The following is a 23,192-nucleotide window of genomic DNA, read 5'->3' as shown; positions in this document are numbered from 1 at the left end:
ATGCTTGATGGCCAGAAGGTCGGGAATGATTCAAACCCCACAAGGGTTTATTTTATTGTCCCTATCACCGGAATTGCACTCATGGCTATTGGCTGGTAATGTTGTGAATGATTTTGCTGTGAGATGCAAATTGTGTACTATGTCCTTTCTTTATGCTTATTTACGAATTTCATAAAATGGTTTGAATACGCTTTACACTACAGTCACGTGGTGGAAGGTCTAAGTGAGATGGCAGTTTGACCCAAATCATCCCACATTGCAGGGAACAAGTCCCGGAAAAAGGAGATCTACTAGAGAAGAACCAAGATTTCTAGCAATACAATAACATAAAAGGCATGATCGAAATAAATACAGCCACATGAAATGGATAAACAATAGCCTTTGCCATTTATGGTTTGTCATAGATAACAGGAATGTTGCGGCACAGGAATTGGAATACTTGCCTTTGAAAAAAACAGCACAGGGAGAGTGAAAGGAACCCCACACAAATAAAAATGTGAATCTGGTGTATCTTTATGTTGACATTATGAATTCAGCAAAACAAAATAGAGTTACTTACCTTTGGTAATGTCTTTTCTGGTAGAGACTATCTAATTACAGATTTCTCAACACTTTAATACTTCCAGGCATCAGACTGGATCTGGAAATCTTTGCATAGCAATTCCCTCCAGCGCCAGCAGGTGGCCTCGTGCAACATCATGCCAACTCGAGTTGTTCAGTCTCATGCAGATGTGACGTAGGGATCAGTATATATAAACGTCACCTGTTCACGTTGGTGTCAGTTCCTTTCTTTCTGCACCAAGGACGTGGATCCAAAGATTCCTCTGTTTGACAGTTTTGGCATTTTGCTATGAACATTGTACTTTTTGTTGTGCATGATGTCACTAAAACTGCCAGAAAAACTGTATAAGTTAGGAGTGAGTACCATTGAGGGGCACACAACCATGTAGAAAAATAATTACAGATAGCAGAAAAAAGAGAGGTTCAAAGAAATAAAGATACAACCATATTTCCCCTTTGTTTTAGAAAAGCATGGACCGTGATGTCTTCATTTTATGATTCCTGAAAAAAAGATGATTACGATGATACAAATGCATATTTTTTGACTACTTATTCTTGATGATTTAAGTACTGGAGGGCAGTACTTGTCAACTCACTACCCTCTGAAACTTTTGTGCTCTCAAATCAGATTCTGGGCCTTCAGTGGCGCCACTACCCAATAATCTGGGAATCTACTTGAGAAAAGTGATTAACAATTCAGAAGTCATGTTTGTAGTATCCAATGGTTAGACAAAACACTAGAATAGCAAACATGTTTTACATATATATATTTATATATAAATTATTTTATTTGTGTACAAAAAGTTACAAATGTTTGCAGCAAGAAAGAAAGTATAAGACTTGAACAAGACCATAAATAATAACCAAGACACATACTGTGAATAAAAGATGATGTAGGTTTCTTCGCTGTGCTCAGGTTTCTTCACTGAGAACAGTATTGTACATCTGCAGTAAAAACAGTAATTTTGGATATTCAGGCACCAGCTCTAGTGAGAGACATTACTCTAGTCTAGACATTCAAAGAGTTGGAGGTTTAGGTTGTGACCCTGAGGATGCCCTGACAAGAAAGACCAGTACATTAGGAAGTCAAACAGAAGCTCTAAAACCAGATGTACTCTCAATAACATGGACCATGCACCCAACCTTTATAAATGCACTATGACATTAATGTTTTACCACTCTTATTTTAAATCTTGCAGTTGGCGTAGAGTGTGCAGTCAGACGGCGAAGCACATCCTTCTCTCACCGTAGTGAGGGAAGGAGGATGCCTGCTTTGTGCGACCTAAAATGGAGAACTGTATCATCAGTCCTCACCTGCAATAAATTATTGCAAGCAGTGATACATTTTTCTTTTCACAAGTACATTGTAACATAAGAACGTACCTCTAATAAGAAAAAAAGAAAAGCATTTACAAAAAATTATTGGCTTCCATATATTAAATATTAGTGCCAATTTGTCCAGACCATATGTGATAGTGGCATGGTAAAAAGCCTGTAATACATTAATTTATCGTTATCCAGTTTCTTAGTTCCAGGGCCTAATCAGCACTATTGAAGATGACACCGGTCCTCTTCTAAAGAGAATGATAGCCATGGTCAGTGCAACTAAACTGTTGAAAACTATTTTTGGAGCTATAGTAGCTGAAGACCAACCAAAAATCTTATCACCTCAAACCTGGGAGTAACAAACAGTACAGAGCAGCACTGCTAACTGAACAGGTTGGACTGTCAGTTCTTCAATTGTCTGTTACATAGACTCAAAGATTACAACAAAAATGTATGTACATGACATAAAAATATAAAATACATGTGAATCTGATAAAAAATCATTACAATATGTATTTTCCTCTCAAAATGACTGCCTTGGATTTCAAAATGATCCCAGAGAAGTTGAAACAAATCTTTCTCTGGAACGTCCCTTGGTTAACTTAAAAAAACAAAAACAGTAAACAAATGGAAGTACAGATGTGCAAATTTGAGATTATAAATGAAAACGCCTTAAAAATAAAAATTTCACGCTGTAATATAGACCCGTCAAGTCACAAACGCAGAAGAATTAAAGGCACATTACAGTGATTTCTGTAATGGAGATAAAAGATGGACATGATTAAGAAATAAAATCACAAGGTACCTGTCCCATAAAAGAAGGAATATTGGAACAACCACTGGTACCAGCTTGATTCACAAAACAAGTGATGGGAGTGGAAGAGCAGTGAAAAGGGCAGCCTACTCCTAAACAAAGACATGAAGAGTTTTAATAAAGCAACAGCCACAGTTATCAGATGTGGAAGATTACATTGTGCGATTGTATACAGATAGAAGTATAGGGAAAAGGGAACACCATTGCTTCTGGAGTTATTGCTGGACACAACTACATCTTAAGAACATGACCAGCCTAACAATTTACAGTCAACAAGCATCTAGATTTGTGGCACTTGACTCCCATAATTCCTAATAAGTGTATGTGCTGTAAATAACTAAAAATATTGTCCAAAGGGTGAAGACTCAAAATAATGCTATGGGCATTTACTAGTTCACAGTATCTCACAAAATTGAGAATCATCCTTCTACAGGCATCTAAAGAACAATGACTTCCCATACACAGAGCTGCATTCAAGATTAAATGCTTGCGGTACTACAAAACTGCATAAAACAAGGAAGGCAGCAAATGTCGACTTATCTACACTGTAATTGATTAGAAGGAACATGGAGTATACACTTACTTCACATTGCCCAAGTCTCGATTAACTTAAATATTGTTAAACAGTTTATACAGAATCCAAACCATCTGATCGTGCTTTCCACTGCATTGCTTTGCGTGGATATCTTTATCTCTGCTTACGTGCTACATAAATTATACCCTGGTTGAAACTCAAGGAAAGTCCCTTTATGCCTAATTTTCCCTTTCCCTTTCCTTTGAACGGGTATTGCACTGCCACAAATGATAAAATTACAGTTACTGAGCAGCCCTGCTAGCATGTCAAAGTAAATCCCATCAGGTAATAAGTTCTCAATAATTCGTAATGGGGAGAAACTGATTATGCTAGATTAATAATAGTTTACTGGGCTTGAAACCATCTGAAGCACCATGACTAGGAGATGTAAACGAAAATGATTTTCTGCAAATTAGACAAAAATATGATCATCTATCACAGGCAGAATGGTGATGTGCAATTCATTCATTTACTCTATCTAAAAACACTAGATATGATCTACAGTGTAAATGTTTGTCTTCTAATAATGAACAGTTCGTTCAATGGTTGGACTTTGTACAAAATTTGAACAATAAAACCCAATCCTCTACCAGAATTAGGTCTTAAGTTGGAGGTTATCATCAACCCAGATCCTAATTGAGGATATGGAAATGTTGGGATGACAATGGTGGTAATAGTGCCATCCCCCACGCATTACTCTAAACATTACTGGCAGATTAGATTTTACCAAAGTTAACTCTACCCATTTTTAATACACTATACTCAGTTATAGCTGCAAACCATACTTCACTCAACACAATGTGGTATTACTGCAGTATTGTCAACATTACTTTGACTCCTCATTTTAAATATCTCGATTTGACATTGCAACTGCCAATGTCAATAATTTTTACTTCCTATGTAAATTGGTACCACGATGCTACTCACTCTGTCAGCCTACCCATAGCATTCAGTTTTTCTTTTTTGGACGCATGGCCATTATCACAATAATGAGGCTCCCAGCACGCATTCACTGTGATTATACTCCATTGTAACCACTTTCTAAAATAGAACCGTGCATTAATGGATTCGGTTGTTCTTTAGATTTAATCCATATGTGCGTTTTAAGATGGAGAGTGAAAATAATGTAAAGATCAAAAACTGGTTTTGGGAATGCACTTGCTTCCAATGGAAACAAGATGGCAAATAAACCCCTACTATACCTACTCCCAAAAGTAGAAAGACCAGCAGATCATTTACAAGATCACTAAAACCCCAAGTATTAATCATGTGTCGCAGATGGGCAGCTAAAGTCTTCGTCTTTGTGGGAATACAAGTTGATCCTCAGTTTATTTCCTGAAGGTTTGTGGGTCAGACAGTCCTCAAGGAGTTTCTCCAACTGACTTGTGCTGTGTGGCATGGGCAACCACCTATATAGGGCAACCTTTTTGGAAGGCAGAGCAACCTACCAAGGATCTGAAAAAGCAAGGAATTTAATGAAGGTTTGATTTACTGGGGCACACAATAATTGTGAACCCATCTTACCAGGAAATACCAATGGCTTCACATGGGCACACCATGATCACTTTCTTACAAATTCTACTGGCAGGAGTAAATAGGGGCAGGGGCAGCATCACCCAGATATCACATTGTATGTTCAAGGAATACGACTGAGTTATTCATTTAATGCTTACAAATGAGAAAAGGCAACTATATACAGCTTACACCAAATCAAAATCATCTGTGTCAATTTACATGAAACTATTGGCACAGCATAGCACAGTGCACATTAACAAGGTCTCACTGCACTGCGGAATGTTTTTTAAAAACTACCGAAATTGGGACATTGCAGTGTCGCACAAAACACTACAGGATTGCACAGGTTCCTCATTCTACATCACATACGTCTAGGGACATTATAACTCCTTTTTTTTACACCATACACATTCAGCTGACAGGGATATTCTGCCTCTGCTGCCCCAGGAGCTGACCTGTTTTAGGACTGTTGTCATTACCCCTTTTAACATGTCCATGGTGAGCTCCCATGTCTGCCATCATTCCTATTCCTTGACTGAAATGTGCGAGGACCAGCAATGTGGTCCACTAGTACACAATATGGGTTGCTAGAAAAATATAAACCCTCTAACACATACAATAAGGACACAAGGCTACAAAACACAATACAGACTATACATAAGCAATCTCTCCTATAGAAAGGGACAACAATATTATAAAAAAGTAATTAAACTTAACAGTACGTAAACTGATCTAATAATGAAAAGTACCATGGTAAGCTTTGCAGTAAATGTTAAGCTAACCAATATTCAATTTGTCAACATCTGTAGCTTTGATCTTGACAATCTCGAACGTGTTTAAGTGAAGGTAAAACCCCCCAATAAAGAAGCCACATTTTGTTTAGAAAACAAATGAACATTCTATTTTTCAAGTCCCTTTTTACTCCGACTCCAAGTGCAGCTATTTTTGGTAACTCAGCTCAGATAAGGCTGTTTTTCATTGCCCCCAGAAGCAACCCTGCCAATCAGTACAATGGAAACCAATACTGTTTTAACAATTACTTATGTGCGTGGATTACCAAAATAATGCCTGAAATCAAAATCCATTAATTAAATTTACACTATGCAAGAAAACAAATACATCAATTGTGCTTACACATTTGCAAATTAAGAAATGGAAATGTGCAACACAATCAGAAAAAGTCTACTTATTTCTGGTGGTGAAGATGACAGTATATATTAAATTATTTTTGCAAAGATTTTCCTTTCCACGGACATGTAATCTGAGCACTGGCATGTCACCTGAGTGCTGGGAAGATACATCACACAAGAGATGCACAGAATAAAATGCTTTGGAAAAGTAGGGAAGCTGGTGTATCAGTGTTTTTCCACATGCCCATGCAACAAACATTCACATCTTGAGTCGAACGGTCTACCCTAGACTTCCTATGGCTCGGATGATTTTGTCACAGCCAGTAAATTCAGAGAGAGTTTTAAATAAATGTATTAAAATATCACACATGCACTTGTACAGACACACGTAGACAAACATTCACCACCCTCAATCACTGCTGCTAAAATAGGGCAGTTACCGCCCTCCAAGGTCCTTGAGTAAGTTTAGGACTTTTGATGTAATTTGTTCTCAACCATGATTACAAGGCAGGTCACAGAGCGGGGGCATGAGTAAAAGTAAAGTTGTAATGTTTTGAGCATTGATTTGCAGAAGGTGTCAGGTACATTTGAATCCTCATTCACATGCCAATTTGCTGTCAAAGCTTGAGAGACCAATGGCAAATGCCTGCAGGGCACACATGGGGTAGTTATAGTCCAAGGTAAAAACATCTTCAGCCACTCGTCCAAACTGCATCACTATGTAGTCAGCTGTTAAAAGAAAGATTTCATTGGGACATGAGAAAGAGTTCTTTACAATTTCAATTAAAAGGAAGGGAAAGAGGTTAGTTTACATACATACATAAAAAATCCACAGTACAATATTTATTTTCATAGGGAGGTTCTTTCGAACTATTGTACTAAAACTTAGTTTGGAAATCCTTACTCACATTACCAAATAATGAGCACTCTAAACAAAGAACTGTAGTCTCACATCAAGAGGAAAAAGGGGCACAGGAAACACCTTCAATGCCCGAATTGAATTTTAAACTGAACAATGAATTGAGGCTTACAAAAGAACAAGTTACCTACCTTCGGTAACACTCATTCTGGTAGATACCCTATCTAATGGCAGATTCATCACATTTAGAATAGCCCCCAGGTGCCTGGATTCTGAATCTGCATGGTTCCACAGCAGTGCTCCCTATGCGCTGCTAGGTGCTAAGGTGCGGCACTGCGCTGGCTTTGTTCCACTCAGGAAGTGAATATAAGTAACAAACCCCTAGATGTTGATGTCATTTTCTTGTTCGACTCTTCCCTCGCCCTCAGACGCAGAGCATGAACAATAGTACCAGTGTGCAGATCTCCAATTTGAAACGTCTGTAGGTGGTAAAAAGGGACACTCTACAGAGAAATGGGGAGGTGGTGAGGAATTTGGGTTAGGAGTATCTATCCAAAGTGGAGGCCTGCCAGATGTCAACAGGCACCCTGAGACAGCATTGGCCGTGGTAGAATTAGCCCTCAGACCTTCCACAACCCGTTTATTGGCTAATGTGTGGCACATCTTAATTCAGAGGTCTATCCACCTTGACAAAGTCACTTTCTGCACCACCTTACCTTTTTTTGCCCCGAGCACCACACAAAAAGCTGATCATTCACTCAATGGTCTTTGGTGCAATCGTTTTAAAAAGATTAAGGGGTCCAGCTGTTGGCGTCTCTCCTCCTCTTTTTCAATGTGAAATGGAGCAGAGAATGATTGTATAGTGATGGATTGCCCAACATGAAAAGGAGTCTCAACTTTTGGCGAAAAGCCGTCCTGCTCCTCAACACCAGTTTGTCTAGGAAAAGTGGTGTAGGTTAGCAGCACAGAGAGAGCTTGGAGTTCACTCATGCGACAAGCTCAAGTGATCGCAATGAGGAAGACAGTTTTGAGAGACAGAAAATGCAATGAGCAATTGTGCATTGGCTCAAAGGGGGTGCACGTGAGGAACATCAGGAACAAATTAAGATCCCACTGTGGCATCAAATGGTTTGGGAGGGAACGTGTGTCAAGCCTTTAATAAACCTCATCATCACAGGTGATTTAAAGGAGGACGGGTGGTCTGGCAAACACAAAAAGGTGTATGGGGACGACAAATAACCTTTAAAAGTGCCCACTGCAAGACCTTGCTGTGCCAAAGAAAAAAAGAATCAATAAAACATCTGACCATTTGGCTTTCCGGTCTGTCTTCCAGACTCCACGCCCGGTCACAAAGCGCCGGGCATAAATGGACTTTGTAGAGGGATGCCTGCCTAGGAAGATGGATTCCATCCACAATCTCATATGGAAGATCGAACGCATTCAACTGCCACCACTCAATCTCCATACAAGGAGGTGTGGATTGCCCAGGTTCGGGTATAGAAGCCCGCCCTGCTGCTGCGATAGAAGTATCTCTCCCAATGGTAGCCTGATCGCAGGACAGATGTTAATACATAAAAGGTCTGGGTACCACATACTGATGTAGTGCTGGGTTTACACTGGAGACTAGATCTCTCAGACCAGATGACTCAGATGACATTCCCAACCCTGCAGTGATTAATCCATCACAAGCAACACCTCTGGGTAAGGAAGGGATAGAGGTCTGCAGCTGGTCATGCTGCGGTCCAGCAGCCACTGCTGCAGATCTTTTGCAGTCGCCTCTGACGCCTGGATAACATACAAAAGATTTCCAAGACCAAGAAGAGTCAAAGCTGCTCTCAAATGAGATCGAGGAAACTGAATCTGAAACATTGGGTAATAAACTGATAGAGAATGCTAATGATGGCAAGAGGTTCACGGTTGTCTGGAGGTGGTCTATGACAGATTGTGTCGATCCCGAACCTCCAAAAATAAGCAGCGACCACTAATTTCATGAACACCAAGGGGCGCTGTTAAAGCTGGAGGGGAACACAGCAAACTAAAAATGATTGTGCCCAACCCTGAACCGCAGGTAACCTCTGTGATACTACAGGATGGGCACATGAAAGTATGTGTTCCTGCAGGTCCATGCCTGCCATGCAGTCGCCCAGATCCAGGGCAGACAGAATCTGGATCAGCGCAAGCATTTTGTATTTGTCTATCCTAAGGAAGGAGTTTAGAGGGCGAAGAGCTAGAATATGATGGAAGCCTCCATCATGTTTCGGAGCAAGGAAACAGTGGGAGTAACATTCCCTCTATATCCGAGGCTGGAACCATCTCTATGGCCCCCTGGGCAGTAGAGCTTGTACCTCTTGAAATAAGATGGATAGGTGCTCCTCTGAAAGCCACTCTGATGTGGGCTGAAGTTACGGTGATCACAAAAGAACAGAAGGATGATCTGGAGGACACATCTTCAGGCAAAATATAGCGGTTTGGGGAGCAAGTGCTGCAGAGGAGGGGGACTAAGAAGAGTGTGGTCCTGCGCAATATCTCATTTGTCCCTGTCCACGAAAGGACTGGGGCCACTGTTGCTGTTGCAGTTCACACGCCAACGTTCTGGAGTAGCCTTTGAAGGGTAGAACTGATGAAGAAATTGTCTGGAAGGGGTGGAAAGTCTCAAGGATGCGCTGTGACTCTTCTTTCCTTAAAGTGTTCGAAGGCGGAATCTGTCTGGTCACCAAAAAGGTGCAATTCATCACAAGGCACAGCCATAAGGCATGCTTGCACATCTCCAGAAAAGCCTATGGATCACATCCACTCATAGCAACACAACACAACACTAGTGTAAACTGCTTGTTCCAAGAAATCAGCAATATCCAGAACAGCCATAATTACATATTTGGCTGCGTCCTGGCAATTTTGACTGGTTTGAGCCAAGGAGGCCCTAAACTCCCCCAGAGAGCCTTCAAGAACTCATTGGCCATGTCCCAGAAGGCGCATGTATAACAGTCTAAAAGGCAGTCCGCATTAACTGACTTCAAGGCTAGGCTGGGTGAAGAAAACTTTAATTTCCTGAATACCTCAATCCTTGGAAGCAAAACTCTCAGGAGTAGGGTGCTCAGTAAGAAAATCCAGCTCGCCAGGTGCCGTTCTGCGGTGCCTAGCCACCTGCCTGTGTATGTTGGAGTTTCACTGCAATGGAAGTAATGAGGCTGGCTCAGGATGCTCAGGACATTTGTCTTGACCTCAACAGAAGGCAGTTTTAAGTCCAGGACCTAAGTTGCTCACTTAATTACAACAGCAAAAGAAGCACTGTATTCTGGGGGTGAAATCAACCCTGCATCAGGGGAAGTATAAGGCCCACTGGCCTCCTGTAAGTCCATGTATAAACGGTCATCATCATAATGTGGGAGTAAGTTATCACCATTATCATCTCCGGGTGGTGGCAAATTCTGGTCAGAATCAGAACCAAAAACAAAATGATGGAGCCACTGAGGATGGCTCCTGGGGTAGAGGGACAATATTATCTGAGCCAGACTGTAGTAGGACCGGGTGCGCTGGAGTGGAGCTGGAGAGTGACCTTGGTCAGGTTTGAGACAGATTTGGATTTGGTCGGATGTCGGACAGTGGTACTGGATCCCACAGTGGTGCTGATGAAAGTCGGTAACGGCGTCTATGAAAGAGGGACCGACGCAGGTCTTGGACCTGGAGTGGAAGTATACACATAAGTCGATACAGCACCTGAGGCCAGATCGTTGGACTCAGAAAGCATCAAGGGCGGACTCACCAGCGGTAACCCAACGGGAGACCCATGAGGATCCTTAGGGACTTAAGGCGCACCAGAAGAAGTCAGAAGAGGGTCAAAAAAGTACACAGGTGCATTGGGACCAGTTGCGGAATTGGCTTCTCCATCTGGGATTGGCAGCAAGATCGATTGGAACTTTGACACCCTTGCAACTTCTCTTTAGAAAGAGTGTGGGGATGGGGTGAAGCTCCACCTTGACTTTATATACTTATTTGATGTCGACTTACCAGACCACGAAGAACTGTCACTGGAGCAGCCTAGAGAGTGGGGACAGGAATAGATGCTCGACTTAGAGCCAGGGCAGAACTTACACGAGGTCTGTGACTTCTTTTAATGTTTGGTGACATACAGCTTCACTTCATGGTGGCGAATCACCTTTGGGTGCATGAAGGTACACTCTTCACATGACTTGAAGTCATACCCAGAGTCCAAAGACCAAAGGAATACCTCATGTGGGTTCACTACGACATCTGTTTCCGACCATCATGCCTTGGTTCAAACCCTGCCGTCTTCGGTGGGGACCCTGTTCCCTTGCTCACTGCAATTCAATTAGGAGAAAATTGACAACCAACTAAAAAGGCGTCAAAGCTTTGGATCTGTGCTCAAAGGCACAGAAAGAAAGGAACTGACAATGATACGCAGAGGTGGTACTTTTATATGGGTTTGCACCATCAATTCGAACAAGGCCAACATTCACCTGCACTAAGCCATTTAGTGCCACAATGACTCCATCTAATTGTAACTTCATACTAGAACATTGCCCCACCCAAAAAAAGAAGTCTTATATTTTATTAGAGCACAGTCATAATTAATCACGTGCTTCGCCCCTCACTTAAAATGGCCTATTGTAACATTAGATAGTGCATGCATTGTCTTAAACCTTCCCATTCCACAATAATGTTTTCAATGACCTCTATTTTAGCTTTAGGAATGTGAGGTACTAAGGATCCAGATGGAGCCATGTGGAGGTCCTACCACACTGAGTCATGAGATTCTGTGTTACCACTGAAACAGTTGTCTTCTTCCACATTTCAAACACACTACCGATAAGGGAACGGAGCGCTCCAACTGCATTGACTCCTTCAAAATGTGTCCCTCCATTCCATGCAGATTAAATTTAGTATTAATCCACAAAACCGATGCACACTATATCATAAGAAGGACTATGTTTGAAGAAAAATCAATCTTGAGCAACTTAATATACAAACTTTTGACAGTTTTTACCCTTAACATAAAATCTTCAAAACAGGAGCTCTATTTTAAAGCACCATCAAGTATAAGGCTAAAATACTTCAAGTTTTGAATATTTTCTTAAAGCAAGCCATTTGCAGTATCTTCTTAAGCTGCTTGTCTTTTTAGTGGATTTTACATCTGCAAATAGAGCGAGCAAGCTTCAGGCTTTCTTTACTGGTGAACTGTATGCAGTTTTACACTGCAACAAAAGGGCATTACCAACCCACCCTTCTTTTCTACCACAGGTGGTGTCTGATTAAAACACTAATTAAACAATTTCACAGCCTACCTTTTCCCCTAATTCTTTATTCTAGGTGGAGAGCTCATTATTATGCCCTCCATGTTAAAAAGGGGATTATCTTTTTATTTAGATTGAATTAAAGAGAGTAGGAATGTCAAACAGGTCTTTGTATATCATGGTGCTGGTCAAACAAGTCTAACTTATTTTAAACAGACCATACCAGGTGGATTGTTACTTGCATTACAGCCCGGTATGAGAAAAGTAATAAACCCTTACTTGACAATCCTAGGGCCCACTCCACAAGTGGGAAGGTGGCTACTGATGCTCTAATGAGAAAAGCCCCCATTCTAGACATTTGTAAGCCTGCTACTTGGAGGTCAGTCCATAATTTTGCTAAACATTTTTGGCTCAACTGTCTCTTCAGGACAGATACCGTAGATGGTCAGGCTTTTCTTCATAATTTATTTGCGAAGATAAATTCAAATCTTCGTTTGTTTCATTGTTCCAAACAGTTCTACCAACTAAATGTGGGAAGCTTGACGCTTTGTATATAATTGGGGAAGACATATTTTTCCTTCGTTTTGGCTAGCCTCTTGAATCCCAAGTCCTCTTAAAAACTGACAAATCAAACCAATTTTTAATTATTTAATAACCTTTATCGTCTCCATCTTGATAAATTCACAGCTTATTGTACTGACCTAATTCCAGGAGGCTTGTACTTTGAAACCGTTCACATAGTTCAAAATAATGTGTTCAGTCTCACTCTGCTTTGGACTAGAAGTTGTTCTTACATGTAATTATATCAATAGCCACTCAAGAAGAACTGACAACATTTTAGGATTGCTTCTGTGGCCCATCCCAATTCAGTTGCTTTATTTAGTAGCAGACAGCAGCTTCAGAAGTAAATAAATTATCCAACTTTTATAAGGTCGATTTAGAATAGGTTATATTCTAAAAAAGAACACTACCTGTCCATAATCAAAATCAGATTTGCAATATGCTCAAATGTAATCGACTGGGGGGGAAAAACGATTTAGATTGTAAGTTTCATCTGAAAACAATACATTTTGTTGCACTCATCCTGAGCTCACTTTCCTCCTTCCGCATTGTATAACTGAAACCGATGTGTAGGAGAACTCTTAGGATTGCAGGTTTGAATATTTACCTCCGTCTTTAAATTAGCAACTTGTATTAGAATCTCTATCTTCCTGTCATTATCATCTTTACAAAAGTTTGACACGTTTTTCATCTCTTACTTTTACTTTGCCTAACTCTATTAATCACTCTTTTACTTTTATGATTTTTTCCCATTACAAAACTGACGGACATTTAATACAACTCCTTCCCTCCAGGTGTTCTCAAAATGTACCTTATCAGAGACTACTTTATAAAAAAACGGAACCTCCTTCACAAAAAGCCATATCTTGCAAGTGTTCATCAACCCCCCATTTGCTTTGTTGACAGAGTGAACCTATCCACTAGCAATATGACAGAAAGGACTTTGTTCCATATTAGCACTGACTAAACCAAAATCATCCGCACTGTTTAATACTATATTAGCATAGACAATATTTCAATTGGCTAAAACTTGGGTAAAATTATCTCAATGTACCTTGATATTAAGTATAATTTGCCTAATACTCAGCTGCACCACTCAGTCTATTAAATTTGATTGTAAGCTTACATGGTCACTTTTTGGCTCGCAAAGACTAATCAATGCCAGGATCAAGTTAATTGTATCTTTAAAAAAAAATCTGAGAGAAATATTTTTGCTGCAATAATGCCTGGAGTAGTCAGCCTCACTAGTCTACCATAAACTAATCACTTAACCTTTGGGTTCACTCCTACCATTGAATAATCCATCCTCCTACTACTGAATAATCAATCATCTCTTTCAACTAGTCCCGAGTATATTGTAGATCAATTTGTTCGCCATCCTCTTAGTTGAAGAAATTACATTAGCATTGGTTAGTCTCATTTCAACAGCATGCAAAGAGGAACATGGCACAGGATCATGCATTAAGCAATGCAAGTATTATGGCCGGGTTCCTTTGATGTTACTAACTGTCCCACTTAAACTTTCCTTAAGCGAATGGGGGGGGGGGGGAGACATGCAGGTACAGCATGTTGACAAAGTGTTGTTTGAAGTTAAACAGGGTGTAATTGTATCTTATTTCAATTTACGATGAATGTTCATGTTCCTTTGTCCTAACACACATTCATGTGCATGTCTTCCTTTCCTTACATTAGGCTGGTATTAAAACCCTTTAGAGGGGAATGCCTGAGAAATTAGTACTAATGATTAAAACTGTGCTAGATTGACATGTGATGCACTTCCCTGCCATTTAGGGGCCGTGTCTGAAAAAATGCTTTAAATTTCTTTTTTTTTGGTATTATCAACTATAGGTAATATGACATAATGGAGTTGGCAGCATAACCACAGTGCCTCATTATGTGACCACAACTTCCAGAATTATTTTTGCTACTTCCTCTATCATGATGTACTGGCTTGATTTATGATGCTAAAAAATAGTTATAAATATCACATTTACGTGACAAAATACAGTTGTGAGTTACAAGGTTCTTATAGGACAAAAGGCGATGCTGAAAAAATGCATCTTATCTGTGAACAACAGAGACTAAATATTTGTGGACCTGAAGAAACAACTACTGAGATGCATTAAAAAAAGCTTGGCGGCACTGTCGAAGTCAAGTCAAAATAACTATTTGATTTAGCTCAGTATATCATAAAAGTACATTGATAAAAACAGGTCAATAGCAACAGTTAAAATACTTTTAAAAACAAAAATATTTCACTTTATGAATAAGAATAAAACAACCCCGCTAGAAACCATGCTAAATTAAAACACAATTAAAACTATCCAAACATTGAAGATACAGTAGAACAGGTCTCCCTTGCATCATTGGTAAGAGGAGGGGATGAATATACTTCAAACTTAAAGAAGCCAATTTAGGACAGATAAAAACAATATGTAAAGTGTCCAGTGCAACAGCTATATCACATGGCCAAAGCGGAGGATCCGTAGGTTTATGCTACACAGCTACAAGTTGTGCAAACAAATTCAGGCAAAATTATGTTCAAGAGTCATCTGTACAAAACTTATATAATATATATATCTTTTCCAACAATTCGTTCGTGGTGACGCGCTCTTCGCACAGAGGGTGCCGATATCGAAGGCGAACTGCTCCTCGTAATTATTTCTCACAAAGTATCTACCAAAGGATTTCACCGCACACCAAGGGAATCTTCATTAAGCTTTTATTTTCAAACGTGCAAATTAACCCACAACCACCACTTACGCGTTTCAACCCTGCCGGGTCTTGTTCACGGTAAATGTGAGTCCATCCTTTATTTCACTATTTATAGTCCTGGCCCATATTCACTCATGATGCAATATGGGATCTGTGGTTCTTCTAGTAAATGTTCCAGAATTGTTAACTGTTACATCATACTTTTACTGAGTTTCAAAGTAATTTTACTGGGCATCTTGTCACCTTCACAAATTAATTATAGTCCTCATTCGTGACAGCCATTGGATTCTTAATTGTGATTTTAGATCTCCATCTGAATGTGCGCAGTACATTGGGATTTTATCCTTATATCTTTTGGGGATTTTGTACAAGATCTATGACTTAGTATTTCTTGTGCACACAGTATAGTACTGATTCGGGCTTGTCATGTTTCTTTGTATCACTTCTCATGGCTAAGTGCCTGATGTCACATTTAATACATGTTATGTTGGTCAGTTGGTTGTACATCCCTTTAAGTAACGTTTCTCTTTCTGTGAGTTCTTCATCAATCGAGGATACTCCTATGATCTCTTTTGACTTCTTACACACTTCATTCCGTTGTCTCTATATCACACTTTGTCTCTTTCTACTTATTTTATTTTGCATGGTTTCCATTGGTCCTTCAGATTTTATAAATGTACGTACAGTTCTTCATCCCCGTTCAATCCGTACGGGTTCTTGGTCGTGAATATACTCTATTCTAATCTTCTCAGTTTGAGGGTCCTCTTCCCCCCTCTTTCATGTGTTGGAATAGTAGCTGGTCCAAAGTACCTGATATTCTGTCGATCTTCATTCTTATGATTTGTCATGTGCTTGGCAATTGCATACGATGGATCCCCATTTTGAATCGCTCGCAGGTGTTCCAAAATCCGCTTTCTCAGGGGGCAAAATGTGATGCCTGTGTTCTCATTCCACAGTGGCATTCGATCACATATACCACATAAGTGGATTTGCATGTTTTTCTCTCATCAGTCTTAAAGACATTGCCTCTGAAGTCCAACATTTCTTTGACATTTTTGCCTTTCTTGCAGGCCTTGCACTTAGTGCAGTGTACAAATCCATTCTGTTGGTCAGTAAGCCAGTTCTTCTTCACATTGGCAATGAAGTGACTTTTCACTAGTTTATCCCTTAGTGATGAAACTTTCCTGTATGTTATACTTGGTCTTCCTCCAATTGTATGGCCAATGTCCAGGTCTTTTCCAAAAATGTTCCAGTGTCTATTTAAGATCTCTATTATTTTAAGATGTTCCTTACTGTATGTCAATATTAATCGGATGGTTTCGTCTGTTCTCTCTTGATTCTTTTCTTTACCCATGATTAGAGTCCCCCTGGACAGTTGTTTCGCCTTTTCCTTTCCTTGTTCCACATCTCTAAATTTGTAACCTCTTTGGAGAAATCTGGTTTCCGTCACCTGGAAGGTTGTTTCCATTTCTAGATCGTTTGAGCAGTTTCTACGCATTCTTATGAATTCCCTATAGGGGATGCTTCTTTTCAGCTGTTGTGGATGGAAGCTTTCCCCGTGCAGGATACTATTTGTTGCCGTCGGTTTCCTGTATATCTTGGTTTCAATTTGATTATTTTCAATATACACTATGACGTCTAAGAATTGTATTTCTTTTTCACTGATGTTGTATGTGAACTGTAGGCCCACAGTATTGTTATTCAGGATGTCCATGTATTCACTGAATTCTTCTTTGCTGCCATCCCAGATCAGAAACAGATCGTCTATAAATTGAAGCCATACTCCGATCTTTTACGTGTGTTTTTCGTTTTCTTCTCTCCAAGCTATGTTCTTCTCCCACCAACCCATGGTGAGGTTTGCATAGCTTGGAGAGAAGGAAACTCCCATTGCGGTTCCGTGCATCTGGGAGTAGATTTGATAGTTAAAAATTATTTTTGAGGCATAATAACTCAATCATCTCCGTGAGCATCATTGTGTGCTTTAATTTCTGTATGTTCCTCTGTTTTAAGAAGTAACTTATGGCATAAAGGCCTACCTCATGGGTGATTGAAGTGTAGAGGGATACCACATCTATCGTTGCCAAGTGGTACCCTTTATGCCATTCTGTGTCTGTCAGTAATCGCATGAAGTTTCCAGTGTCTTTGATTTAAGAACTTAAATTCATTACCATAGGTGCCAAATAAAAGTCCACATACTCCGATAGGTGTTCATACAGTGAGTTACAGCTGGAAATTATTGGCCTTCCTGGGGGATTCCTTAGGGTCTTATGGACCTTTGGTAAGAAGTATATCGTAGGCATTACAGGACTTTCATTTGTTAGAAACAATTTTTCATCCTCAGATAACAGTCCTTCTCGATACCATATCTCTATTCGTACGAGGTCTTGGTTCTGAATCTAATAATCATCCTTGATTCTAATCTTCTCAGTTTGATGGTCCTGTTCCCCCTCTCTCATGTGTTGGAAAAGTAGCTAGTCCAAAGTACCTGATATTCTGTAGTTCTTCATTCTTATGATTTGTCATGTGCTTGGCAATTGCAAACAATGGATCCCCATTTTGAATCTGTTGAGGAGTCTAGGTCTCGGAAATGTAAGAATTTCGCCATCATCGGTCTGGGGGGTGCACCTGGCGGGGGCTTGCGAGCTGGTACTCTGTGGGCACGTTCGATGGAGAAGAACGCCGTCCTGTCCGCTGCAGGGGTGAATGATTTCACCCATGTTTCCATGTATCCCAATGGGTCCATGCCTTCAATTCCCTACGGAAGGCCCAGCACATGAATGTTGCAGCGTCGCAAACGCCCCTCCAAGTCATCCGTACGTTCCTCTATAGCGGACAGGCGGGTCAGGACATTTTGCAGTGTAGTTTGGTGTGTTTTGACAGTGGGTTGCAGCGCGGCCAGATCCTTCTCCCCCTCCTTCACTTTGTCGGCGAGTTTGCGGTGATCATCCCGTATAAGGCGGATATCCATCGTGAGGGTGCCCACGCGCTTTTTCTCAGAAATTCTGGAGTGTTCGATGGATATCACTTGATCCAGCTTGTCCGAGACTGATGGGTCGGCCTGTGGCGTAGTGAATGCATTCCCGGTCCTGGCGTTAGGCATGTTTTCGGGGGTGGTCTCTGGCACCGTAGTGTGTTGGGACGCCCTTGGTGTCCCCATTGTGGTGACTGTGAGGGTCTGTTACATCATGACCGTCTTTGAGGACAGTGGGGCGTGTGACCTATAGTTGAGGCGTTTCGTGTTGGACCAGGAGATCCGGTAGACGGTCGATGCCCGACTGGCCAGAGATAGGATGGTGTCAGGTCAGTTGATCTTTGAGAGAAGGGGAGTCCCTGCTCCGAATGTCACTGTGTCCTTTACGTCGCTCTATGGGTTTTTGGAGGACGTGTGGAACTGCGTGTGGTGATCCCGATGAGCAGGGCGCTGCGGTGGTCCTTGGCGAGGCGGCAGCCTGTCAGTGCGTTGCACCCTTGGCGAGGCGTGTGGATTACGGCGGGAGCAACATGGTTATGACGCCTCCATGTCAGGGTCAGGCAGCGTCCATTTTAGGTGTGTCTGGTATGCACTGAGTTGAGAAGGGGAGGAGGGGGGGGGCTCCCCGCTGTATTGGTCCCACCCGTGCTGAGGAATCCGATGGCTCACCTGAAGACTGTGGATGCGGAAAACTCACAGAGGCTCCCGATGTGTGGTCTCAAATGTATTGCTCATCGTGGATCACGGGCGCCATCTCGGGTCCAGGTAGCTCCAAGGAGAGAACAGTCCTGCACTATACGGCGCGGTCGAGAGAGGGCAGGTCGTAACTGCTTCTCCCCCTCGTTGCAGGTAGTCCGGTCCCTCACCACCGATCCACTGGGGTATGATGTCCGTGGGAGGCGGTTGGGTCTTCGTCTCAGTGACTGACGATCTCGGGACCCAGCCGCTATCTTAGGTCCATGCATCACCGAAATTGGAGGGCTCTCCTGAGCTTCGTCGGACCGCTGGTGCCTTAGTGTTGTACCAGCGGTGGGGACGGGGTGCGGTGGCATGCAGCTCCCCGTCGTCACTGGCTATCACGTTGGAAGAGTCTTGACTCACCGGTCAGCCGGGTACAGCAGGAACGATGTGTTGCTAATAGACCCTCTCCCCACAGGGGTGACACCCCTGCGTGCTCATGAAACACCACATGTATGTCACACCTCTAGGGGGAAGGGAAAAAGGGGATAAAAGAACCAAAACGAAAATAATCTACTGCTGGCAGGCTCTGGCATGGGAGGTCCTTGCTAGATACACAATCTCTGGTAAGGTCCACCCCAAAGGCCCTGCAAGTGGGACAGAAGCACATAACACATCAGACGCGCGCTCTGCACCTACCTCCCCTTCTCTGAGCTCCCCCCCCGCTTGTACACTTACTCTGACCAGTCTTTGCTTTCCTCATAGGTCGGCAGGTTGGTAAACACACTTAAGAGTTCAGTACTATTCTGTAGAAATGTTAATAGTACTTATCTGCGGGGGTTGCTGATGCCGTGAGAGAAGACGGAATCCTTCCTTGGTTACTTCACCAGGAAGTCTGGATAGCGTGTCTCGGCAAGCGCGACTACCGGCTTATCCCGGGTGTCCTTGGGGAGTCGGCTCGGTAGGTAGGTTGCGCCCAAGAGAAAGGTCTGGGAGGAAGGGAACAGAGAGCAGCACGCTCGCTGTCTGTTGGGGGCTTGCGGTCGTCACCGCGATGCAAGGGGGGGTAGTCGTTTGTAGTCCGGGAGAGAAGCGCGAGAAAACTCGCAATGCACAGCGCACGTCTCCACTGTATAGGCGAGTACCATGCACTAGCCTCTCACACAGGGACTGGGGGCAGCGCTCACCACTGAATGTCTCGGGGGATATTCGCTCCTTGCAGCGCGCGTGGAGAGCGGCAGCTGTGAACACGGGCCTGACGCCCGCGGGGTCTCCTGGAAGTAGAGAGGTTCGTCTCGGTGCTGAACGTCCCGCTTCGGGAGTGGTAGGCAAGTCCAAGGGATCTCCGTCTGAGACCCGGAAGTACACAGAGTGACAAGCCCCGTGTTTCAGGTAGGCGGAGCTTATGTAGGCCACGCGCGGCTTGCACGAGGAGTCTGTGAAACATAGTTCTTGCCTCCGTGACCTGGGAGGTGTAGTTCTCAGTCTTCTTGTCGGTCCTATGCCTATGCTGTGCCTCTACTAGCTCCTCCGTCCCCGAGCCCTGACACTGGCGATGTCCGCTGTGACCGTCGCCGCTTAAAGCCTGCAGCTAGTAATAGGTGGGCGCCATCTTGCGGTCAGCAGTCCTGGTCCCGTTTTCTTTTTCCCTCACAGCAAAACCCTCAGCTGTCGGGTCTTGGGGGAACCGTTGGATGCCGCTCACCCTGCGACGCCTGTCTGATGTGTCAGCCGTCCAAAACAGCACTGGGAAACGGACGACTTGCTGGCCCGATCGTGGAGCCTCAGCAAAGCACGTCCGCCTTCATAGCCGGCTTGGCCACGCCCCCAAGTTAATTTCATTTATAAAGTATTTTTTAAACAATGAAAAAAATTATTCACCCTCACTATTTTGTTTATTTAGTAAACTTAGTTACAACACATTTACATATATTATTTAACACAGTAAGTTTAATTGGTTCGAAATATAAGCAATAATTATATATTTTTGTAAATATGATATATTTCAAATGTTGAATTTATTTAATTAAACAGTTTCCTTGTGGATTTTTTAAATTCCCTGCCTCAATTGTTTTCTATGGGCATGCATTGCAGTAAAGTGGTTGACGATATGTGGTCCTTGACTTGCTCCACATCCTGACTGGAGTACAACTGAGCCTGTCATGACATCTTTAGGGCTGTAGTAGGTTTACAAATGTATTTTATGAATGTCATTGCTCTCCCTCTTGTGGGTGTGTGTTTTGTATTAGGATGTCCCTCTACTTTAAATTTCCCTAAGATCCTCCCATTTTGTAATTATTCCCCATTTTCCCAAAACGACCCCGTTCCTTCCCACATTTACTACTAATTTGCTTTCCTACAAGTGCAGAGATCTCCACCACTGTGGGCGAGCTCTACACAGAAAAGAAAGGTGAGCCAGAGGTCTTCGACAGCAAGTTTATGAATTGCATGTTGTAGTACATGAGTAGTACTACTGTAGAATTACATTAAGTGCTACAAAATGCAGTTTGTGAATCTGGCTAATAATGTTTATTCTGCATGTCCTAGAGCTTCATACAATAGGATTGTTAACTTTGCTCACGTTAAAATAAGCGGTCTAGCCTGAGTGTATGCTACCTGGTTGCTTTGAAGCATGTGTTACCTAGTTGCTTTAAAGAGTAGACACCTCCTCAATACTGTACTCTAACTTCTGATTTACGATATTTGAGACCATAAAAGTTCCAATAAATAATATTGAAGTATCCACGCACTTCTAATATATGTGCGGCTAAACTTATCACTTTCAGGTCTGAGCAGATAAAGCGGTACCAAATATCTCAACAAAGAATGAACGTATAAAATGGCAAGATAGTGTCCATTTCTTTAAAGCATATTTCTTATGAGCAAATCTTTTCCAGACACATTAAATAATGTTGCACTATATTCCAATCCAGAAATCTGGTGCGTTTAGTATGTGCAGAATGACAGCTGGGCTTCTGGAGTGGAACAATGTAAGGCACAATACATATGTAACATTACTTACGGTCATTGTCATGGACAATCTGAAAGTTCTTCACTGATGCTTGTGTCACTCTCCCATGGAAATTCAAGACGTAAGACTGTGTGTCATCATTCCAAACAGGAGCTTTGTTATGCAGCTCAATTATATTTTCCAGATTTTTATTTTGCCACTTTGAGAGTAAACCTTCATTGTCCTTTTAAAGATAAAAACAAAAGTATATGTAGGTCATTAGCAATATTTAACTCAACCCACATCAAAAAGATGGAAGCACACCCATTAACATGGTCACTGAGGTTCCCTGCTAACACTTTCCTTCCCACATAAAAGTTTCAGGATATGACAGGTGGAAATTCTGTCAGTACCCTTCTATTATTCAACTAATCTTCTCTCATTTATTATCATTATTTATAAAGATGTTTACAGGGTGCAGACCTAACCAAAGGCCATCAGAGTCTTTTAATTTATCCAGTACAGAATAACTGAAACAGAAACCGTAGGAGCCAAAGGGAAGGTTACAGAATAGCTTCTAGAGTAAAGAAATGTGTGCTGAAAAGGAGGGGCTTCACGTCTTTACAAGATAATATAAGGAACCAGACAAACATTAATTCCTCTGTTAAAGTGTTCAGCAATTTATGGGCACAGCTGGCAGTTTTTTCATTTAATTTTATCTGGGCATGTCACAAATCATGCAGGCTCTGCTCCAGGGTTCAGCTATGAGTTTCATATGTAGGTAAGATGGCTATTGTAACACCTTATTATCACACAGAGGGGCTCAAAAGGAGCATTTTATTCTACCAAAAACGTACTACTCCCACAAGAACAATATAACCCACTAATTGTACGTTTGGTAGTACACAGAAGAGCAATACGCTGTTAAGGACGAGAACCCTCAGTCACCCGAAGGTGACAGGCTTCATCATTGGGCTCCCTCCTCAAACAAGGACCGCAAGGTACCTTGTGTGGGCTACAACTCCCAACTGTCCTGGGAGGAGCGGAGGTGTTTTTGATGAGCAGAATGGTCATATAGATGAGTGGGGGGCTGAGTGCAAAAAGAAGTGAAAAAAGAATAAAACAATTTAAGTCAGTGTTCTAAAAATAATCTCCCGGTGGGCAAAGTACAATTTTATTCTGGTGCCCCCGTCGGATAGAATTTAAAATATGCAACCATAAAAACACTGCAGTTTCAGAAGAGACTCCCCATCTCCAAACCCCCTCCCCCCCCAAAAAATTACACT

General features: G+C 41.9%; 1 protein-coding gene across 3 annotated transcripts in view; it reads right to left on the bottom strand.

Annotated features, from left to right (window-relative positions):
- Positions 1 to 1,330: 1,330 nt before the first annotated feature.
- Positions 1,331 to 23,192, bottom strand: part of TULP3 (TUB like protein 3) — a 498,377-nt gene continuing 476,515 nt past the window's right edge. For all 3 annotated transcript variants that reach the window (XM_085652317.1, XM_085652315.1, XM_085652316.1), the window contains 2 exons: positions 21,979 to 22,150; positions 1,331 to 6,649 (listed from right to left, as the gene is read on the bottom strand). In XM_085652317.1, the coding sequence (XP_085508443.1) occupies positions 6,516 to 6,649; positions 21,979 to 22,150 (306 nt within the window). In that variant the 3' untranslated portion in view covers positions 1,331 to 6,515. The remainder of the gene's footprint in view (positions 6,650 to 21,978; positions 22,151 to 23,192) is intronic.

The sequence above is a fragment of the Triturus cristatus genome, chromosome 4_1, assembly GCF_964204655.1.
Source record: "Triturus cristatus chromosome 4_1, aTriCri1.1, whole genome shotgun sequence".
Classification (NCBI taxonomy): domain Eukaryota; kingdom Metazoa; phylum Chordata; class Amphibia; order Caudata; family Salamandridae; genus Triturus; species Triturus cristatus.
Note: the sequence above shows the minus strand (reverse complement) of the source record. Positions and strands in the feature narration are given on the sequence as shown.